The sequence below is a fragment of the Sinohyriopsis cumingii genome, chromosome 12, assembly GCF_028554795.1.
Source record: "Sinohyriopsis cumingii isolate HCF-2022 chromosome 12, ASM2855479v2, whole genome shotgun sequence".
NCBI lineage: Eukaryota > Metazoa > Mollusca > Bivalvia > Unionida > Unionidae > Sinohyriopsis > Sinohyriopsis cumingii.
The window spans coordinates 118,644,681-118,665,083 of NC_142972.1; the positions used below are offsets into that span (position 1 = coordinate 118,644,681).

A 20,403-nucleotide genomic window follows, 5' to 3' on the forward strand; every position below is an offset into this window, starting at 1 on the left:
TTTCGTAATTCGTCAGATTGCAGCAGGAAAGCAGCTAGACTTATTATGATGTATCTAATATATTTTATGCTACATCTCTTCTCACACACAAATATTGAACAACTCACAAAAATTGGATAAGAATTTACGAATTCAAGTCTTGAAACGCAAAACTATGAATATGGAAACTTCATTGGACAGTAATTTCTATCCAGCTTGTATTCATTACCTTAGCAAGAATGCAGTAGAATGATACGATACTAAGAAATGGTGTTGGCATGGGTCGCAGCCCTCTTTTATTACGACCAGTTAGCCAATTAATACGAAACAATATAGTCTAATTTCGAATACTAAAAATACATTAAAACTGGAATAATGTTTTGAGTAAACAAAACTTCTGACATTTAGATGAACATGTGTGATGCCCCTTTCAGTCCATTCAATGTTGGACAAACTAGAATCTCAATTTTCCTTCAGTGTGGTGCAGAACAATAGGCCCTTCAATGTTACTGCAATGTGGGGCAAAACAGGCCCTATAAATTATGCGGTAAATGTTAAAATGATGAGATGATCTTACTAAGAGATCCACACATCAAACCCAATTTCCGTATAATAGGTGGGGGTGGAGCAAAATTTCCTTTGAAATCCTGATATATTTTCTTCTATCTCAATATAAATTTTTTTCAGCGAATGTGGTACATATAATTTGTTCTTTTTGTCCACAAATCAGAGTAAGAGTAGTTTTGTTTTGCTAGAGTAATTTTCCCCACGTCAACCCCAACCCAATCCAGGATATTAAAAGGTCTGTATTTTACAAGTAAGACCTTTTGGATGTATTTCTCACAAATTACAATTTTTATCATATGTTTTTAGCATTTAGAAGTCATCATACATTCCAAAATATTAAGAAATCGCTAATTAATTTATATTTAATCTGTTCATTTGACCGATTGTTGAACTCTGGAACTTTTTAAAACACAAAAATAATATTTTATTCCTATATTTCAAGCTGAAACATACAAGCTGGATATGACCAGCTGAAGATTATTTGTGTTTTATGGATAATTACTATAAAAAGACAGGTATACTCAATTATTTGACTTACTTCCTGTACATACATCATCTGTTTACGAGACAATAGAATCTTAATAAAATAACAGAACACCTGTTTCACTTGACGCATATGACTGAAGTTAAACATTTCTAGTTTGCTCAGCTCAGTTTTCGACCAACAACAAAATAATAACTTCCCGACTTTTTTTTACTTGTGTTCGAAATTTTCAATGAGAGTGTACTTGTTTAACCTTTCCTTGATGACATATAAATTACTTAAAAAAATAAATAAAAAATAAAATAAACAACAAACAAACATCAGCTCTCCTTCAAGCGATGATCCACTGTCGTATTTGTATATCTTCCTTTAGCTTGATCTAGTGTTACACTGTGCTAGTAGTCATTAATGTCGAGCTGAAACAATGGCAGTCACTCGTTTCTTTCGACAGATGATTCTCTTTACAAAAAATCTGACTTCAAATCGCCTGTCTCTGGAGGATTCAAGAATTGTTAAAAAAAATACATATTAGGTTAGACCGCAATATTTTTGTTGATTAGAAGGTCCAGGGCGTTCCCGTTGTCTAAGGTGCTCGCCCTTGCAGACGACCCTAACATTTCACCTCTGTCAGCGTGAATTTGAGTCTCGGCTAGACCAACATGGGTATGTAAAAAACTTGTCAGCAGCTTCCCGTGGGTTAGTGGTTCTTTCCGAGCTCTTCTCGGGTTCTTCTTTCCGCATATATATTGCCCGTCATGTATAGACTATAAAATGCTGCAAAAATGTTAAACCCCATGAATTAGTATTGATTAGAAATAGATACATGTGATCTGCAATTAAATGTTAGTCAGGGGTTATTTACAGCAGCCCCTAATTTTCTTCTTTAATACATACATGATCTATAAGAAATACGAGATAACGAAATGTAATGAATTAAACTCGGGGAAAACAGAGAATGCTCTCCTTTACAAACTGGTATAATAGTTTAACTAACTTGTCATCACTGGAATAAGCATATTTGGTACACTAACATAACTAGCTTATCGTTAATGGAAATGGAATAGATATGCTGATGTTATACTGATCAGAAGTTAGTTAGATTATGTTATTTTGTTAATGGAAATAGAATAGATATGTTGACGTCATACAGATCAGAAGTTAGATTATGTTATATTGTTAGAAGTTGCATAAATTACGGTCTTTTCTCGAAAAGTCGTCTAACTGCAAACAACATAGACCGTAATGTGTCGTCGCATAATGTACTGGCAGATCAGGGACAATATTGTTTGCTCTGCTGGTTAGTCCTAACAATCTGCATAGACCCAGATTTGCCGGCCCATTACCCAACGGCAGATTTGGATTAATGCAGATTGCAGATGGGTCTGACTTATAAGAGAGTACATACAGTGCATACTAATATTTTCACTCAGTGTATACTAATATTTGCATACAGTGTATACTAATATTTGCATTCAGTGTATACTATTAATTACATTCAGTGTATACTAATATTTGCATTCAGTGTATACTAATGTTTGCATTCAGTGTATATTAACATTGGCATCAGTGTATACGAATATTATCATACATATCACACTGGCTCTTCTTGGACCGCTTGTGGAAACACAATACAACAATTAAATGTGCGATTACGAACGTCCCCGGGGCCACGAGTGGTCGAGTGGTCTAAAGTGCTCACCGTTCCGGATCACTGCCATCTCAACTCTGTCTGCGTGGGTTCGAGTCCAAGGCTCTGCTAGCGTGGGTACGTGGGAAAGCCTGCCAGTAGCTTCTCTTGGGTCGGTGGTTCTTCCCTGGGTTTTCCAGGGTTCTTCCTCCACCAGTTATACTGGCCGCCATGTACAGCCTATATTGTGCTGAAAAATGACGTTAAACCCTAGAACAACAACAACAACAACGAACGTCCACATCTATTTTGGCGATGAAATGTGTTTTCGATCTGTTTGAATGTTTGCAGTGCCATAGATGATTGACGGTTCTCGAGCCAGGTCAAAAGGTAGATTCTTATGGGATTACCAAACCTAGAAATATCTGACTTAAAGAAAAATAAATAAAATGTGCGATAGATTGTTGTCAAGTTCTTAAGTGGCTGCTTGTGTACATTTTCAGATTTGTGTCTGAGGTTTGGGATTGGGCAGTTAGAAATCCCTTGATGCACATCCATGTGTTTACCACGCACATTCTCTATTATTAGAAAAACTGAGGCATTCCCCTCCGGAAATAAATAGTAACCAATCAAAACTGTTTATAAAAACATTACTTAAATTATTAAATGAGTGAAAACGAAGGGCAGCCGTGTTTATTGATAACCAGGTAAGATACCTTAACAAGCAAAATTTTTATATAAACACTCTTCATCATTTGAAAAACAGATGCCCACACGAATATTTTCTTTCGGTTTCTTTCAATCATAGCTAACATATCAGTCAGAGTCATTCGCAATACTTTTTTTTTTTCTCGAGTAGTTCACCTGATAAAATCAACGACATATAGAATGTGCAATTATAAATTATACTTACCTGACTGCGATTTTTTTTATTATTAACAGGTATTCTAAACATATAGAGAGCCTAAAAACTTCATTTAAATTATTTGCTGTCCTGTAAAACTTAGTGGATGGGAAGAATGGCAGGTAAGAACCGTATGCTACAAAACGTGTATCTCGGTTTCATCGTCATTATTTTCACTGCCTGAAATTTTGAGCTAATGTGTCATTCATTTACATTACTATCGTACGAGGAAAATCGTATATTATTTGATCAATTGTACATTGTTAAATGTGTGTGGTTTCCGATAATTGTTTGTGGTAATTACATTAATTTGCTTGCACCTTATACTTTTTCTTCTAACCAGCTATATTGTAACCTGTTGAAATATATCTCTTTATCTCTGTCGCGTGCTTCATTTTGTGTGTTTAACTGAGAATTATAGTCCACGTATCGTTTAGTGCACTCAAAAACAAGCCTACTTATTCCGCATGGAAGTCTCTGTTATTACACTCGAATATAAACCTGCTTATTTTGCATGTATGGATCTTCTACCGTTATTTTGTTCTGTATTTTTCCCCAGATGTATTTCAATCATACTTCATACTGCCAAGTGTTTACTTGGTGTCCCATTGCATCTAACTGATCTATATCACATAAATTGTTTTGTAATTGAAAATTTCAGACGGCAGATTTGCATACAAAAGCGATGAATATTTCGACAAGCATACTGGAAACTGTGATCCATGTAAGCCTCTGTGTTATATGTCAGACTGCACACAACATTGCCCAAGTAGACCAGTCCTAACACTAACGTCTTAATGCTGAGTGCCAAGCGAGGCAGCTGTTAGTACCATTTTTGTAAGTCTTTCGTTTGACTCGGCCGATGATCGAACCCGCGACCTCCCGCATCCGAGGCGGACGCTCTAACCACTAGGCCACCGTAGCGGTCCCGTTAAAAAGAAATCATGTACTAAATAGTTGAATCAATTCAAAATATTTACTATCCAGGACATTTGTAAGATATTCTACTTTGCCTTGAACCCACGTCTTTACGGCTTTGCATGGCTAGCATTGCTTTCTGACCAACTATTCGTATTTCACAGTCTGGATCAGAGTGGTTTAAATACAGGCCCGTGGGTCATATTTTGTGTGAGTTCTGAAATTATAATTTAATTTCTATAATGTATATAATGTATAATGGCCAATGAACTTTACATGTTTTGTGTATGAGGCCCACGGTGTTGACCATGTTGGATAATACTGGTCTACATATTCTGAAGTAAATATGAGAGGTGTCATGCCTCACATCAATTTAAAGAAAACACAAGCTCGAAACGCCCGATTAACAAATGTATCCACATCTTTAAATATTAAACAATAATAGCTAAAAAAAAATATGCCTTACGTGAGTCTTAATTAGAGAAATTTGACAGCGGCTGATTTACAAAACTTTCTTCTGCCACCTTAGTAAGCAAATTGGGGATTTATGTTAGGTAACTCGTCTTCCCTGTACAATAGAAATGTCAAGCCTAATTGTCTGATTGGAGGATGGAGTTAAGGTTTTTGAACTGTTATGCATCTTTGTGGTTGGACGTGGTGAGATATCAATTGATGTGGAAATAAATAACAAAAGTTTAAAAGGCGCAATTGCCTTGGAGATTTCTGTTTCATGTGTAAAATCATATTTCGTCTCTCCCACTTCTCCAAAGTGGAGAAATGATATACTTCGTCTGATCATTGTATTGTTTGATATGTTTGCTAGAATCATGTCGAAATGAATCGAATGCAATTATTAGATACTATTCATTAAATGTTTAGCTAAAATTTATAATTACCTTCATAGATATGTATGTACCTTTAGAGGCAGAAATAACAGACGTAAAAGTACTTAATGTTTAAATTGTGTCAGAATTAAATGTAATTTCTGTTCATTATGTAAATATTGAGATTAAAAATGAATGTATACAGTACAAGTTATTACCTTCCTGACTTTATTCTAATAAGTTTAATACATAAGTAATTATCTTCTGTGTGTGATTGTTTCATGTGTCAAATGTTTGTTGTTATTTGATCAGGACGATTTATCAATGAAAAGTCTGTTTAACACATCTTTGCCGAAGATTGCAAGTTCTACAAGCTGTAAATTTGTTAATATTCGTACATTTCGTAATTCGTCAGATTGCAGCAGGAAAGCAGCTAGACTTATTATGATGTATCCAATATATTTTATGCTACATCTCTTCTCACACACAAATATTGAACAACTCACAAAAATTGGATAAGAATTTACGAATTCAAGTCTTGAAACGCAAAACTATGAATATGGAAACTTCATTGTACAGTAATTTCTATCCAGCTTGTATTCATTACCTTAGCAAGAATGCAGTAGAATGATACGATACTAAGAAATGGTATTGGTATGGGTCGCAGCCCTATTTTATTACGACCAGTTAGCCAATTAATTCGAAACAATATAGTCTAATTTCGAATACTAAAAATACATTAAAATTGGAACAATGTTTTGAGTAAACAAAACTTCTGACATTTAGATGAACATGTGTGATTTCCCTTTCAGTCCATTCAATGTTGGACAAAATAGAATCTGAATTTTCCTTCAGTGTGGTGCAAAAAATAGGCCCTTCAATGTTAATGCAATGTGCGGCAAAACAGGCCGTATAAATTATGCGGTAAAAGTTAAAATGATGATCTTACTAAGAGATCCACACATCAAACCCAATTTCCGTATAATAGGTGGGGCTGGAGCCAAATTTCCTTTGAAATCGTAATATATTTTCTTCTATCTTAATATAAATTTTTTCAGCGAATGTGGTACATATACTTTGTTCTTTTTGTCCACAAATCAGAGTAAGAGTAGTTTTGTTTCGCTAGAGTAATTTTCCCCACGTCAACACCAACCCAATCCAGGATATTAAAAGGTCTGTATTTTACAAGTACGAGCTTTTGGATGTATTTCTCACAAATTACAATTTAGATGTTCTTAACAGTTAGAAATCATCATAAATTCCCAAATATTAATAAATCCCTAATTAATTTATTTTTAATCTGCTCATTTGACCGCTTATGAAACTCTGGAACTTTTTAAAACACAAAAATAATATTTTATTCCTATATATTTCAAGCTGAAACATTCAAGCTGGATATGACCAGCTGAAGATTATTTGTGTTTTATGGATAATTACTATAAAAAGGTAGGTATACTCAATTATTTGACTTACTTCCGGTACATACATCATCTGTTTACGAGACAATAGTATCTTAATATAATAACAGAGCACGTGTTTCACTTGACGCATATGATTGAAGTTAAACATTCCTAGTTTGCTCAGCTCAGTTTTCGATCAACAATAAAATAATAACTTCCCGACTTTTTTTACTTGTGTTCGAAATTTTCAAGGAGAGTGTACTTGTTTAACCTTTCCTTGATGACATATAAATTACGTTAAATAAAATAAAATAAAATAAAATAAAATAAAATAAACAACAAACATCAGCTCTCCTTCAACCGATGATCCACTATTGTATTTGTATATCTTCCTTTAGCTTGATCTAGTGTTACACTGTGCTAGTAGTCATTAATGTCGAGCTGAAACAATGGCAGACACTCGTTTCTTTCGACAGATGATTCTCTTTACAAAAAATCTGACTTCAAATCGCCTGTCTCTGGAGGATTCAAGAATTGTTAAAAAAGATACATATTAGGTTAGACCGTAATATTTTTGTTGATTAGAAGGTCCAGGGCGTCCTCGTTGTCTAAAGTGCTCGCCCTTGCAGACGACCTTAACATTTCACCTCTGTCAGCGTGAATTTGAGTCTCGGCTAGACCAACATGGGTATGTGAGAAACTTGTCAGCAGCTTCCCGTGGGTTAGTGGTTCTTTCCGAGCTCTTCTCGGGTTCTTCTTTCCGCATATATATTGCCCGTCATGTATAGACTATAAGATGCTGCAAGAATGTTAAACCCCACAAATTAGTATTGATTAGAAATAGATACATGTGATCTGCAATTAAATGTTAGCCAGGGGTTATTTACAGCAGCCCCTAATTTTCTTCTTTTATAGATTGATCTATAAGAAATACGAGATAACGAAATGTAATGAAGTGAACTCGGGGAAAAGAGAATGCTCTCCTTTACAAACTGGTATAATAGTTTAACTAACTTGTCATCACTGGAATAAGCATATTTGGTACACTAACATAACTAGCTTTTCGTTAATGGAAATGGAATAGATATGTTGATGTTATACTGATCAGAAGTTAGTTAGATTATGTTATTTTGTTAATGGAAATAGAATAGATATGTTGACGTTATACAGATCAGAAATTATTTAGATTATGTTATATTGTTAGAAGTTGCATAAATTACGGTCTTTTCTCGAAAAGTCGTCTAACTGCAAACAACATAGACCGTAATGTGTCGTCGCATAATATTCTGGCAGATCAGGGACAATATTGTTTGCTCTGCTGGTTAGTCCTAACAATCTGCATAGACCCAGATCTGCCGTCCCATTACCCAACGGCAGTTTTTGGATCGATGCATATTGCAGATGGGTCTGACTTATAAGAGAGTACATGCAGTGTATATTAATATTTTCATTCATTGTATACTAATGTTTGCATTCAGTGTATACTAATATTTGCATTCAGTGTATACTAATATTTTCAGTAAGTGTATAATATTAATTGCATTCAGTGTATGCTAATAGTTTTATTCAGTGTATACTATTAATTACATTCACTGTATACTAAAATTTGCATACAGTGTATACTAATATTTGCATTCAGTGTATACTAATTTTTGCATTCAGTGTATAATATTAACTGCATTCAATGTATACTAATATTTGCATACAGTGTATACTAATATTTGCATTCAGTGTATGCTAGTATTTGCATTCAGTGTATAATATTAACTGCATTCAATGTATACTAATATTTGCATACAGTGTATTCTAATATTTGCATTCAGTGTATACTAATATTTGCATTCATTGTATACTAATATTTTCATTAAGTATATACTAATATTATCATCACACTGGCGTTTCTTGAACCGCTTGTTGAAACACAATGCAACAATTACATATGCGATTACGAACGTCCACATCTATCTTGGCGATGAAATGTGTTTTCGGTCTGTTTGAATGTTTGCAGTGCATAGATGATTGACGGTTCTCGAGCCAGGTCAAAAGGTAGATTCATATGGGATTACCAAACCTAGAAAAATCTGACTTAAAAGAAAAATAAATAAAATATGTGATAGATTGTTGTTAAGTTGTTAAGTGGCTGCTATGTACATTTTCAGAGGTTTGTCTGAGGTTTGGGATTGGGCAGTTAGAAATCCCTTGATACACATCCACGTTTATACCATGCACGTTCTATTATAAGAAAAAACTGAGGCATTCCCCTCCGGAAATAAATAGTAACCAATCAAAACTGTTTATACAGTGTATACTAATATAATCATACAAATCACACTGGCGTTTCTTGGACCGCTTGTGGAAACACAATGCAACAATTAAATATGCGATTACGAACGTCCACATCTATCTTGGCGATGAAATGTGTTTTCGGTCTGTTTGAATGTTTGCAGTGCCATAGATGATTGACGGTTCTCGCGCCAGTTCAAAAGGTAGGTTTATATGGGATTACCAAACCTAGAAAAATCTGACTTAAAAGAAAAATAAATAATATGTGTGATAGACTGTTGTCAAGTTCTTAAGTGGCTGCTATGTACATTTTCAGAGGTGTGCCTGAGGTTTGGGATTGGGCAGTTAGAAATCCCTTGATACACGTCCATGTGTTTACCACGCAAATTCTCTATTATTAGAACAACAGAGGCATTCCCCTCCGGAAATAAATAGTAACCAATCAAAACTGTTTATAAAAACATTACTTAAATTATTAAATAAGTGAAAACGAAGGGCAGCCGTGTTTATTGATAATCAGGTAAGATACCATAACAAGCAATTTTTTTTTATAAACACTCTTCATTATTTGAAAAACAAATGCCCACAAGAATATTTTCTTTCGGTTTCTTTTCAATCATAGCTAACATATCAGCCAGTCATTCGCAATACTTTTTTTTATCGAGTAGTTCACCTAATAATACCAACGACATATAGAATGTACAAATTATTAATTACACTTACCTTATTGTGAATTCTTTTTTTATTAACAGGTATACTAAACATATAGAAAGCCTAAAAACTTCATTTAAATTATTTGCTGTCCTGTAACACTTAGTGGATGGGAAGAATGGCAGGTAAGAACCGCATGTTACAAAACGTGTATCTCGGTTTCATCGTTATTATTTTCACTGCTTGACATTTTGAGCTAATGTCTCATTCAGTTAGATTACTATCGTACGAGGAAAATCGTATATTATTTGATCAATTGTACATTGTTAAATGCGTGTGGTTTCCAATAATTGTTTGTGGTAATGACATTAATTTGCTTGCACATTAAACTCATTCTTCTTACAAGCTATATTGTAGCCTGTTAAAATATATCTCTTTATCTCTGTCGCGTGCTTCATTTTGTGTGTTTAACTGAGAATTATAGTCCACGTACCTGTTAGTGCACTCAAATATAAGCCTACTTATTCCGCATGGAAGTCTCTGTTATTACACTCGAATATAAACCTACTTACTTTGCACGTATGGATCTTCTACCGTTAATTTGTCCTGTATTTTTTCCCCAGATGTATTTCAATCATACTTCCAACTATTTACTTGGTGACCCATTGCATCTAACTGATCTATATCACATAAATTGTTTTGTAATTGAAAATTTCAGACGGCAGATTTGCATGCAAGAACGATGAATATTTCGACAAGCATACGGGAAACTGTGATCCATGTAAGCCTCTGTGTGATATGTCAGACTGCACACAACATTGCCCAAGTAAGTATTTTTGTTAAAATAATTATGTGTATTCATGTCAAGATTCTGGGTTATCAGGACAAGCAAACAGACAGACAGACAGATAGATAGATATATAGATAGGTAGGTAGGTAGATCAAATTATGCCTGGATTCCATAATTAATACGGCAAAATGGGTGATAAACGTTTTTTGTTTTTTTTCAAGTTCGTTCTGTGTGGACAGAATATTTATATAGTCGTGTAATAACAGACTGTTTATTCACGGTTTGATTTGAAGGCTAATCTCACACTCCGTCTTGATGCATATGCATATAGTAAAAATACTGATATTTGTTAAAGTTAAGCCTCTTTTTAGATTCATTTACATATAGTAAAGATACAATAATTTTCTTAAATAAAGTTAGGCTTTTTTATCATAAGAGAACATTTGGAAAGATACATTAATGATTTCAGGGTTTCCCTTTATATATATATATATATATATATATATATATATATATATATATATATATATATATATATATATATATATATATATATACAGTACGTTATATAATCATTAAACCGAGTGTTTTATTTCTTTTCTTTTCAGACTATACAACACCCACAACAACAAGTACGTCAGATGTTCCTGTCTCTCAGTACGATACAGCTACTATTTGTTTAATAATAGGCCTGGTTTTATTATTTGTATTTGTAGTTATAATAGTGACACGGCTGCTGTACAAACGGTACTGTAAAAATACATGTATGAGTTTCCGGAATAAAATACCTCAAGCAGGAACACCAATTCAAGAAACTGGAGACTTGCAGCAATCTATTGCTCTAACTATCGATGCTAATGATTGATTTGCTATGATATAAAAAGCTGCATTTGTTGCTTGATACGTGTTCTGCAGATAGTCTTCAATACAACGTTGTCGCCCCCTCCATCAAACAAACAATAGCAACGAATACTATTTATTAGTAATTGCCTAAAACACATTTGCTTTGAGTCTGATAGTAGATGCTGGCCGGATGTAATTAATTATACAGTAATTTCGGTTTCTGGTATAAGTAGAAAGATCATAGACAATTCGTTTCATCTGTTATCACAAATGTCTCTGAAGTAACTTGATAACTATTGTCCTTACTAAGAAAATCTTACATCAGAAATCAGCAAACATATCTCTAAGTGCAAAAAAACTAATAGCTTCGAGCAATCGATAGATTCAACACAACGCTTTTTTTATCGCATTTCCTTTGATGCTATGAAGTGAAGAATTGATGCTATGAAATGGAGAATTTTGTACGATAGAATATAACCCATCCTTTTCGATACCATGTATATATATGGATTCCAGAAGTGATATAGTAAAACGCTACGTGTAGAAAGAACACCAGTAAGACTGTCATTATCTGAGTACTTTCAACAAGGAGTGTCAAAACATAATCTTATATGTTATCACTCAGCAACGACTTGGCAAACGAAGGACCAGATTTGGATCATTTTGGCAGGGCCCCTTGGATTTACGCGCGGGGACCCCTGTGAACACGGCAGTTGGAAATAAAATTTTAAACAAGTTTTATATGATATTGAACTTAATATTTTCTTCCATCGCTTTGAAATTACACACTCTCTCTCTATATATATTTTTAAAAATTACCAACGCGCAGGGCCAAATCGGTCAAATCGGCCTACGGCTGACCTGTTATCACTATCTGGGTACTATCTTCAATGAATTTCAAACGTTAATTTTAAAACAAACTCAGGTTATCATATTGTTAAATGCAAGTGTTATATTTATCTTTCATTATGTAATAAACATCTTGAGAGGGAGTCCTTTTAAAAACTATTTCCTTTTTGTAATCCCTTAAAAAATTGCCAATTTTGTGCTGACCTAGTTAACGTGTGTTTGTTCAGGTAGGAAGGAACTGGATGGGATTAGCTTTAGGCATGGTATATCTTGAAATATTAGGAAATACCAATGTACATATAATTACATAATATATTACAATGCATATTTGTATTGTTCTATAACATCCGAATGCCTTCAAACTGTATTTGCAAAACAAATTTGTTAAAAATTTGTATAGTTGATTATGTTAATCCTTAATATAGTTTGGTGCAATGATCATGGACAATAGTTTATTAATATTTGTTTTGAAAATTACAAACACTTTTCATATTTTTTCCTATTCTTTGTATGTTTAGGTTGTTATTTCTCATTCCAAGTTACATATTTCTTTGTATACGACCAATCAAATTGTTGTATGCATTACCTTTACGAACTGAATAACATACTGTTGTGAGCTGAACGATTGATTAGAATGTAAATTATTCTACACGCTTCTTCAAACTATTTTTAGTGTACATATCTGTCGTACTAACTATGCAAAAAGCACAGTTCGTGACTTGATGTCGGAATTACAATTTTTTAGGTGTGTTATCTAATCTATAATCTGTTTGCTGCACCCTGATTGGCCATTACATTACTTCACAAATACAGGAAAAACTAAAACAATAAGGAGTTCTTGAGTTGAGTTATAACTACCGATAATGTGGGCGTATTTTTCATTTTGTTTTTACATTTTAGGTGTTTTATTCTTTTAATCATCAGTTACAACAAAGCATTTATTAAAGGTGGTTGCACACACACCGGGGACAGCCATTAGAAAAAGTGAATGCCCAATTCTAACAACGGGGACAGCCATTTAAAGTGAATGCTCAGTTCTAACAAAACTAGCTACCTGCTTGCTAGGAGTGAAATGTGGCAGTTGAGAAGTTGACTTAATTGCCAGTAAAGGGCAAATAAATAGGAATACATGAGATATCTAAGTACATGTAATCATTATTTTAACATTATTTCTTCCTTCCTTTTCATTGTTTGTTTCTTGTACAAACACGTTTTAAAAAGAGTGTCTAATGTTTGATGTATGTTCAGTAAAACTAGAGTGCGTGCAAAATACTCTTTGATAACCATTTTCATGCATGACTATTTTTTACGTTTGAATTACGTATATGATGTAGGCATGGGTTCATTCTTCCTTTAATTTCATTGATTAATTGTTTTCTTTTATATTCATGTGATACATGTTTCCAGTTTATTTAAGCTGATAAATATCATTAATTAATGTACAAAGTTTGTCTTCATGAGTGTTTGCTAATTTACATAGGGACTGCTCCGGTGGCCTTCGTGGTTAGAGCGGGAGGTCGCGGGTTCGAACTAGGCCGAGTCATACCAAAGACATACAAATGGTACTAACAGGTGCCTCACTTGGCTCTCAGCATTAAGGGGTTTGTGTTAAGTCTAATCTACCTGGTGTCAGAATAATGTGTGTGTGTGTGGGGGGGGGGGGCATGATGCTACATGTGTGCTGCACGATGTCCCAGTATCATACATCACTATAAACTGCCACTCAGCAGACATCGTAGCGATATGAGTCAAGGTGCGTTACACACACACACGCGCGCGCGCGCACACACACACACACACACACACACACACACTATGTGTATGTATTAAACTTGATTAATACGGGTTTCATTAACATATATTTCCTTTTTTTCTATACGCTCAAATTTAAGATGATAATAAGGCAGTTTGTGTTAAACATATATCAGTTGATTAGATAAATGATAAATAATGAAAATAAAAAATATCTGAAAAACGTTTGAGTTTTCTTATTATTTACTCACCATCATGCAGGCATATTTCAAATGAATAGAATCCAAAATGCTCACATATGCATACATCGATTTAGCAATATAGCCAAGGAATGTCTTATTATCCACGTTTGTTTTTGATACTCCGAACTAATTACTCATTTGATAAAAAAAGGAATTAATATCAAAACCAAAAAATGATATCTGTTGATTTACTTATCATGAAATATACCCTGACTTATTCCGTGTTATGCTGAATTAAATAATTGAGGAATCCAAATTCTGAATCCAGGGGGTAACCGAAGCCACGAGTTTATAAAAGCTTGAACGTCCTTGTTCTGTGAGATCTGTAAGAAATAAGAAAGTGCGATATAAGTCAGTGGAAATGTTTAACATACGTTGATTGATGGGTAAGTGGTTGGTCATCGAATAAAGAAAAGTGGATAAGCAAATACTCGGAATGAGTAGGTGAAAGACAAAACAGATTATCTATGATTTAATTATATATGACAAAATTACATTTTCGGTTTTGATTCTGCTGTATGCTAGAGCACACTTGTTTCGCAATGAAGTCAAAGCTCTTTAATGTCAGTTAGAATAGTTATGTATAGCCCTGTAAAATGGCGAGATATTCTCATGTCTCAATTTCGTGTTATGATAGAGAACTATCTTATTTAGATAACTACCGTTTTCATGATATATTATCAAAAGGAAACTCACAAAAAGTGATTGTCATAGATATTACTTTCTTCAACTGACATTTTAAATTATGCTTACAAATATAGCATAAGATCAGTGCTACGTTTATATTGCAGCCATCCTTGATCTAGGTTAAATGACCTAAATTTAAATTTTTTAGTCTGGTACAAAACATAGGTATGGCGTAAAGCTTAACTAAAATACTTTATGTACCTTCATCCAAAAAGTAACTACAGTAACAAAAAGTCAAATTTGTTGGCATTTACTCACCTTCTAGCATTATCCGCAATAAAAATGAATGCCATAAAGTATATTGCACAGTATATCTGCAAAACCGAATATTTAACCTTGACACGAAGTCTATTATTATCCTTAGGTAAATAAATAATGTTTGCAAGCATGATATGTTCCCGGACGACTGGAATGTCATGGGGACCATGATAAGGTAAAATGAAGTTGATGTTTTATGTATAAATAAAACGGAAGATATTTTGAAATAAAAGATCTTTGAATGAGATGTCTCTATTTACATTTCGCACACTTTTGTAATGAACTTAGGTTAAATTCAAGCTAATGATAACGTTTTGTAAGAATTATACGTGTTCTCATTTTATACAGTTTGCCCTCAATATACCTCAATACCTGGGCGATCTAGGGCACAGCAGTATTTCAGCCGGGCATCGTAATAATCAGCTTTAGCTATTTATTTGGAACGAACACAGGAATCAGCTAGTTATAGTTCTAGTACATACATACCTTCAATGGTAGTACATATAGTCAAGTACAACAGCGTTGCTGCACTGTTAAAAAAGGTTCACCTGTAGTGTTTAAGATTTCACAATAGGTCAATGTAAACCTAATTTAAAGTAAAATACAGCATAAATTAAAACCAACGAGCTAAATAGGATCACCCAAATGTTGATGTATGCCATTTTATGCAGAGATAGTGGTATTATAGATATATAAAATATAACACAAACATTTCGTTTTATTTGTGTATTTTCTTTTCATTTTTATTAAATTCTGGGGGTGGGTAATAGTTTAAGCGTAGGACTCTAACAACTGGTTTATCAGCTGATCATGTGAGTAGATGTAAATTGTGTCAATTCTGGATTTCTATGCGCTTTGTTTTCCGATTGAAAGGAGTTGCTAATCCATGATGATAAAGGAATAGTGATATTCACAATGTTATATTGACGTCTAATAAAACTCTCATCCATGATCAATGATGGCAACTGACTAAAACCCAAATCTTTATTTTAAATAAGAATTGTTGTACCTTTGAAAGTTAGCAATCCGAGCATTATTGTATCACGTTGACTGGAGTTCTACTGGAAGGTTTATGTCCCCTCTGATTCTGACAATATGTCTTGTACTCTTTGGGTGAGAGAGCTGGTCCACTTGTTAAATTTAGTAATTATTACATATCATATAGGTGTAAGAAGATACTGATTCAAAAAAACTCACGTAACAAATGTGCGATGAGAACATTTAGAATTCAACTGAAAATTTGTAAATTAGAAACATATCAAAAATGGGTAAGAGGATGTTGCTTCACAGCACCTCTCGCTTCCTAAAGGACAATGAAAACAATTCTAGCCTACCTGTAAATACCAAAATAGTTCTATCACTTTCAATATGATTTAATCACGTGCAATAAATGATAGAAACAAGATATAATATTGTTATTGATAGTTACCAAATTCTCAGTTTGTATACTTCTTCGTACTAAACCAGGTGTAAAATTGAAGGTAGTGTTTTTTTGTGTGCAGAATACATGAAAATTATCACAGCAAGAGAAAGCTTTATCTACTGCAGAAAGTGCAACCAGATTAAGATATGCAGCTGCTACAACAATAGAAGGACACGTAATATCAATCACCTAATCCATTTACACCACACACTTTAACGCATCGGTAAATCACTTATTGGAGTGTGCATCGGTTATGGAGCCAGAATTAGCCGTGCTTTTTCAAACATTTATTGCGAATGTTTTGATTCGACCTTTGGGATCCAATAGGGGTTAAGTTAGACTGTATAAGTGAAGTGATATACTGCAGGTCGTACCGTACAAATAAATATATACTAAACAATACAAATAGCTAAATAAATTCCATCAGGAGTTTGTATATATCTCAAGCCAATTCATAAATGTTACAGACCACTTGTTTAGATATACTGATTGTATTCAAGTGTTTTACCACTGGTTAGATAGGGGTCGCAAAACAAGTACACGTATAATAAAATCTAAAATATATATCTATAGGAGAAAAACATTTAAAAACAGAGTTCGGAGAGGCACATGCACAAAAAGTGTGTGATCGCGACCAATCACCAGGAGAGTGATGAAGTCCTTTTCATAACGACTGTCATTTGAATTTCAGATTCCAATTATAGATCCCACAATTTATTCATAACTTGTCTGGTTAGGACACTCACCTTTTGGTCATGATTCTATCCAGACTATTATCCAGGTAAAATCATACATACTAACGAAGACAAATGTGTGTCATTTAGCAAGAATTTCATACCTGATAGATTAAAGAACGATAATAAGGAAAACACATTTGAAAGGAAAATTAGATCAGCAGCGAGTTATCTGTTCATTGGGAAATCATTAAGGCAGCCGGAGGAGTATTTCAGTATCGAAATATAGTCAGAAGCCATGAGAGATTTTACGGAATCGATTTTAACATATTTGAGGAAATACATTTATCTATTTGAATACACGGAAAGTTATGAAAGGAAATACAAATATACCCCCGCAAAATGTTTTACGCAGCACGTAACGAGTAAAAATATCGAATGATAATAACAAAAACGTTCAGGATGTAACAACACAAAGACATGAGAGAGAGAGAGAGAGAGAGAGAGAGAGAGAGAGAGAGAGTTAGTTGATTTTTTATCAGAGTAGTAAGGACATAAAAACCTATCCAGGTTGCCTATTCAAACATTTTAAGGAGGAAATAATTCCACACAACACAACACAACATACACAACGTAACAAGAAAATGTAAAAGGTATCCATACTGGAGAGAGAGAGAGAGAGAGAGAGAGAGGTCACCTGTAGGTCGCATCACATGAATAGTCAACCTACTACCGGTGTTGAATCTGGAGTGACCGGCAACATTCAGCAGGATTATGCAGTCATGCTGGACAACTGAATTTAAACACTCTCACTTGATTATACTATGACATTGGACATATCTGTGCAAACGGAACTGCTAATTGCATTTCATATTTGTAATAACCTTTCGGTAATTATTTTCTAATAGAAGTGTACCCTTCAAGCGTCTTGTACAATTTCAGTTTGTGTACATTATTGGTGTAATTTTTGTATTGTATATATTGGGGCTCGGATTGGTTTATTCTATATCTCTGCCCAGATCTCTATTTATTCCAGCCATTAATTTCATATTTTATTTTCTGTTTGATCCGGGCAATATCACCAAGGACGATCATCTCTAGATAACGATAACCACCAGCACCACCGCGTAACATCACATTTATCAGAAAGCGATTAGTGTAGTTTTATTCTTGGTACTTTATACGCGGCGCTTGACTGGAGTTATTCTGTAACTTTGACCTTACCACAATGTAGCTGTGATATCAGACGGGGGTGGAGTATAATTCATATATTGTCCAGCTACACGTCAGCAAAAGACATATTAATTGCCGATTGCACAATCTTAATTCGCTCTCTGACTAACTTCAAGCTCATGCATTACAAGGGACATGACGTTGTTTGTAATGTGTATCTTCGATTCATTGACACATTGCTGAATGGATTTAAATTTAAATAAACGTGGACATTGGAGAGATCTTTACTTTTGTGCCATTGATTTAATGAGTGTAGAATACGAATCACATAGGCGTGCATATGAGAACCCTATCCTGCTCAATGACAACATGGTTTAACACAATTTACAGGCATTAGAGGACACACATATACCACAATGTGCGTACTTCAAATGTGTTGAGACAAGTATAAAAAAAACATGCGGAAAATGGTGGCAAATGGATGTATGAAGTATGCCAATATTCCTTAGATCAGTTATTTCATTTGGAGTTACAAATTGTGTGATGACAGCAACTTCATCGAACTCAGGAATAACACTTGAAAAAAATGATACCAAATTCACCTTGCCAAGTCATTGTGTCACATTTTAATAAATTTTGTCATTCTGTATGAGCTATAGATTTAGTTGCAATTTTACGATAGCTGGAACACTTTATTAACCATATTTTTTAGAGACCCACTGTCTTTAAAAGCAAATCCCTTTTAAAAAAGAGTCGGAATAAATTGAAATTTAGTCTATTTGGTAGTATAAATCTTGCACTTTTAGTTTAAAATTGTTGATAATAAATTGTTAGAGATTCTCTAAAATTCCATGGAAGATCAAAATTGTGCAAAACAAAGAAGAAAAAGGTAAGAAGAACTTTGCTTAAACTTGAACAAAAAATCAAAACACTCAATATTCCACATATTTGTTTGATTTGGTACTTGACTCATTGAGGCATATAACATTTATTAGAAACATTTAATGAAAACATTGTTTCATATTTTTACAAATAGTTTCTGTCTCCATGCAATAGTTAATATTTCTGTTTGTTCTATGACACAGTGACTGAACGCTATCTAGCATGTCCAAAAATCACTGTGATATGAAAGTCGGTAGGCCAATACAATTTCAAATACTTAACATGCGACAGCTTTATTTTTACTTATCCGCAAACGCAAAGCTTTGTATATTTGCAATTGCATGCGATACACAATTTATTCTTTATCAGTCATTGATTACTTTTGAATAGAAGAATTGAACTTTGCAAATTACATGTACTATCTGGAATGTAATGCGGTAATGCGTGTAGTTATCAAATCTTGATCATCAATTTAAACGTAGGTGTTCAACTTTTACCTGTAATATATTTTACTGCAGGTCTGTGGTGAACAGCAGCGATGAAGATGAAGTGTTTCCATTGTCCAGGAATTATTTGGACAGATTCTTGTGAATAATTGGCACACCAAGGACTAGATTGCAATTGTTGGGTGCAGTTTGCATATATGATTTTCTTCAAAGTTGAAAGGAAAAAAATCAATGTAAGCAGAGACGTCAGTGATACACACAGACAGTTCAATAGGATTACAGGAAGTTATGGTATATATTTATTTTTTTCCGTTCAAGGTTTTGAGTAGTTTTCCCTCGAGTTAAATAAGTTCACATACAGTAATATAAAAAGGCAGATGAAACCGGGAATCAAGTTCATTAATCAACCTCATACACATTTAAGCTGTTAATACTGTAGCCCAAGCCCTCCCCACAGCGTGAATTTCCGATTGTACAACGTCTCGGCAATACAACAGGTTTAATTAACTTTGTGACTGTAAATAATGCTATGTATTCAACTCGTTATCGACTCTTCTCCCCAATGGTTAATGTTGCCGTGGGAGGTTCTTATGCTATTGAGTGAGAGTTGATCCCACCCACAATCCAAACTTGGCAAAGTGTCACAGAGTACCATTTGATTATGTATTCTGGTCTATATGTGCTGAGCCTGAAATTGAGACGCCCGCGCATGAAATCACACTGGTTTGTATCAATATTTGAGCAAAA

At 34.0% G+C, this 20,403-nt stretch overlaps 1 protein-coding gene and 1 long non-coding RNA gene across 4 annotated transcripts; one reads left to right on the top strand and one right to left on the bottom strand.

Annotated features, from left to right (window-relative positions):
- Window positions 1-2,747: 2,747 nt before the first annotated feature.
- Window positions 2,748-14,095, top strand: LOC149787333 (uncharacterized). Of its 3 annotated transcripts, XM_089977881.1 has the most exons (5): window positions 2,748-3,364; window positions 3,600-3,683; window positions 9,739-9,822; window positions 10,356-10,463; window positions 11,036-14,095. In XM_089977881.1, the coding sequence occupies exons 3-5, from the start codon at window positions 9,807-9,809 to the stop codon at window positions 11,290-11,292; spliced, it is 381 nt and encodes a 126-aa protein (XP_089834007.1). In that variant the 5' UTR covers window positions 2,748-3,364; window positions 3,600-3,683; window positions 9,739-9,806; the 3' UTR covers window positions 11,293-14,095. The 3 variants fall into 3 exon arrangements, with proteins under 3 accessions (XP_089834007.1, XP_089834006.1, XP_089834005.1); XM_089977880.1 differs by lacking the exons at window positions 2,748-3,364; window positions 3,600-3,683 and adding an exon at window positions 8,525-9,189; XM_089977879.1 differs by lacking the exons at window positions 2,748-3,364; window positions 3,600-3,683 and adding an exon at window positions 9,226-9,506.
- Window position 14,096: 1 nt separating this feature from the next.
- Window positions 14,097-15,781, bottom strand: LOC149787334 (uncharacterized). Its single transcript, XR_016425154.1, has 2 exons — window positions 15,059-15,781; window positions 14,097-14,436 (listed from the first exon to the last, which is right to left on the bottom strand). It is a non-coding gene; the product is annotated as an uncharacterized LOC149787334 (long non-coding RNA).
- Window positions 15,782-20,403: the final 4,622 nt, after the last annotated feature.